Source organism: Aplysia californica, unplaced genomic scaffold (genome assembly GCF_000002075.1).
Source record: "Aplysia californica isolate F4 #8 unplaced genomic scaffold, AplCal3.0 scaffold00058, whole genome shotgun sequence".
NCBI lineage: Eukaryota > Metazoa > Mollusca > Gastropoda > Aplysiida > Aplysiidae > Aplysia > Aplysia californica.
Window position 1 is genome coordinate 683,400 of NW_004797328.1, and position 3,627 is coordinate 687,026.

The 3,627-nt window shown below is 41.6% G+C and overlaps 1 protein-coding gene across 1 annotated transcript in view; it reads left to right on the forward strand.

Moving 5' to 3' along the window:
- LOC101852673 overlaps positions 1–3,150 on the forward strand; it is a gene marked incomplete at its 3' end in the record, with an annotated part of 5,264 nt that extends 2,114 nt beyond the window's left edge. Inside the window, 3 exon segments of the mRNA XM_013079620.2 lie at positions 144–426; positions 812–972; positions 2,575–3,150. Of these exon segments, the coding sequence (XP_012935074.1) occupies positions 209–426; positions 812–972; positions 2,575–3,150 (955 nt within the window).
- Between the last annotated feature and the right edge of the window lie 477 nt (positions 3,151–3,627).

Genomic DNA, 3,627 nt, shown 5'->3' on the forward strand with positions numbered 1-3,627 from the left:
ACACACACATACACACACACACGCACACACACACACACACACAAACACACACGCTCGAAATTACTTTTTTAAAATCGAGTTGTAAGCAACGTTTTACCCATCTTCTTTCATCAAACATTAATTTGATGTACATGTATTTTCAGGTGATGATCTCTTACCGTGCCAGCTACACCTTAGCTTACTGGAGGTAGAGATTTGGCCAGCCTCCATGTTGCATACAGCTCTCGGCCGACGATCTCTGCTTCTGTTTTTTCTTTGCGTAGTGTTAGCTCTCCTGGAATGTTTGCGGGGAGAAGTCTTCTCCTCGGTGTCTAAGGTTCGAGCCTTGATACAACACGAGGCCCAGCTGCTCAAACATTTGGAGCGAGTTGTTGAGATATCAGAGAAACTGCAGGAAGAGCCAGACAGGCTGCTAAATCTCAGGCGGTAAGTGTTTCACGCGACTTAAAAAACAATTTTTGTTTTGTTTTCTTTCGGTTTTTTGTTTGTTTATTTATTTTGTAATGTATGTTTTTCAAATCATTTTCGACACAATCTTACGTTTTGACACACATTCCGAAAGCAAAAATATCTAGATTTTTAAAGTATGGTACTCTTGCCTACCTCTACATCTTTTTTTCCCACCAATGTCTCCAGGTACCGCAAGGCATTCAAGACCTGTGTGAAGGAATAGATCTATATGTTCTTAATTTACATATGTTATTTTCTTATTGTTTTTATTTGGCATTGTTATTGATTTTCTTTCCCTGATCAGGGACTTCTTTGAATTTGTATTGTTTTTCTTCTTTCGCACCCCCACCCCTTAAACCAGGTCACTGAAATGCCTCAAGGAGAGACACGACTCACACAAGGCTGTCCCGTGCCTGGGGGAGAATCCTGTCTTTGCCTTCTCGTACATCCGGAGACTGGTCAGAGACTGGGCACTGGTCACATCAACTGGCAACAAGTCGAGCGATAACTCCGTCCTTACAGGTTTAGATCATTTTTGTATTCCCAGGCTATCCAAATTAAAGTTTCTCCTGTATTGGAGTCTGGGGTTTAGTAGTCAATATCTATCTATATCATATTTGTGAAAATTCGTCACTTTGGTCGCCTAAAACATCCGAACCACTTAACTTTCAAATAAAAAAAAAAATTGACGGTGGTTCAGAATCATTTAAAGGGTGCACAGTTTTATTGAGGAGTCTAAAGTCACCGTAGTTTAATTTTCAGTTTTTCATTAGTTTTGTTTAGATCGAAACTTGGGAAAGTCCGTCTACTTAGACGCCATTGTGAACAAGGGAGGCTTCCGTTCACAAGCCATGAGCACTGTTTCCTCATCTTTGAAATTCTGGTGTGTACAATCACGAAAGTGGAATGAGCCTGAGGATTAATCTTTATTTCTTATATATTTGGCAACTTGAAAACACACGTGTCACTTTTCCCATAAAACCATGACAGCTACAGAGTTGAAAGTTGGCAAGTACTTGCAAAAAGATAGATAGGTCCCCATGACGGAGCCCGATTTTTGACGTATCATTTCCTGAGTTTAGACAAATATATTTAACAAAAATTTCCCGTCCTTCTTTGGCCTTTGTCATTATTCCACTGAGAAATGAAACAAATATGCGTTGCTGTCCACCACAGCTGAAGTGCTGGGAGTGATATTTCGCGTGGCACATTTTGTTTAGAGAGTATAGATCTAGACCTTCTTATTTTTTGCATCTCTCATGATTTATTGCTCCATTTCAGTAGTGTAAATATTTAGTAGGCCATTCACTTTCATTTGATGGTAATGCACCGGTCAGCCTTTCATCGAAAGGGGGTCCAGCTAGTTATCAAATCATATTTTTGTCGTCGCATGCAGGGCATGTGAGATCGATTTTCGAGTGGAGAGGTTTTTTTTTTCTCTCTTAAAAAAATCGAGCATTTTCGCTTTTCTGCTACAACGTTGTATCCCTCTCAGTTGAGGCTGGCCCTGGCAGATAAGGTCGAAGTAGCAAACCCACTAATTGACTGATCAAAATAGTGAGGTTGGGGGTGTAAAAGTTCTTCGTTTACACATGTAAAAGTCATTTTTGAGCATAAATGAGTAACCATTCCTGTATGGCATACCGCGTTTCGTTGAGTTAGGCTAAGGTCTCCGGACCTCTGTCTGTCTATCTGTCTTGTCTGTCTCTTTTTCCCCACGAACCCCCTGTGAATGTCTTGAAAATGATGTCTTAAGACAGGGGCAAATGTGTGTTTTAATCGACAAAATGCATTCAATGACTTGACTATCTTATTTCATTAAACAATATATTATATGTGTTTGTTTTATCGTACTTTTATTGAAAACAGATGGGTGATTAGAGGACGGCACGGGTAGATTCAACTTGCTTTCTTTCCCTCTGTTGTTTCTATCTGAGTGTCTATCTGTTCTCCCGCCCTGCGCTAGATAATGCCCATCATAACACTACTAAATTATGATAATTATTGTGCCGATGTGCTTCTTTTTCTTTTATTCTTTCTTTCTTTCTTTTTTTCTTTCTTTCTTTCTTTCTTTCATCTCACGTATTTCTCTTTTTCTTTCTTTTTTTTTCTTTCTTCACACAGACAATCTACGACGAATGCGTGAGGCGATCTCCAGATGGCACAGATGGCCTACAGAGGCCGACGTGTACGGCGCTGGGCTCAGTCTCCTGCGTCTGAGCTCCATCTACAAACTGTTCCCGCACAGCCACCCTCCTAAACGGGTCCAGGAAGAAGCTTGCCCTCACCATGCAATATCGGACTATTTCCAAAGCCTCCCGAACCGTCAATATAACTTAATAAATTACGACTGGAATTTTTCATCGCCGTTATTATATCACTCCGAGCTAAAAGGTCTTTCTCGTTTTGGGTGGCTGAGAAAACTCCCGTTGGGAGTCTGTGGAGCGAAACACAATAACAACCCTACAATTGAACGCCGAGACAACAAATGCAAGCCTTCAAACAACTGGCTGGAAGTGGATGACTTTGTTGCTGTTGCCCAAAGTGCAGTAAATAATTCACTGCACAAGGAAGCTTTGAGTTGGATATCTCTGGCCCAGAAGTCGTGGGAGGTTGGCAGTGGATCTGACCTGTTCGAACAATCATCATCAATAAAAGATCTGCGGCGGAAAGTTGAACAAGCGCTAAATAAACAGAAGGGTAAATTTGTGTTACGTTACGCATGTGTTACGTTGTTGTAGAAAAAAGTGCTCTCTTAGAGAATGTCCCTTCTCTTTATACACGTCACTGTGTGCCTCTCTGCCTGCTTCCTCTGCCCCTCACTCATTCTCTCTCTTCTTCTTCCTTCCCTCCCCCCTCCCTCTCCCTCCTCTCTCTCTTTCTCTCTCTCTCCCTCTCTCTCTACCCCCCCCTCTCTCTCTCTCTATGAATTTTTAGCGTGGAATATTTTACTATAAACTTTCCGATTTTGCAAAGTAATACGACGCCAGCTGTGTTGTGAAAAAACGTGAAAACAAACCCATTTTAGTCCAGTGTGCTCACATTTTGATCGCATGCGCCGTAAAACTCTTTCCATACTAAACATACTCCCTCTCCCTCCCCTCCACCGCCCTCTTTAACTTTCTGTCTGTCTGTCTGTCTGTCTGTCTGTCTGTCTGTCTGTCTGTCTGTCTGTCT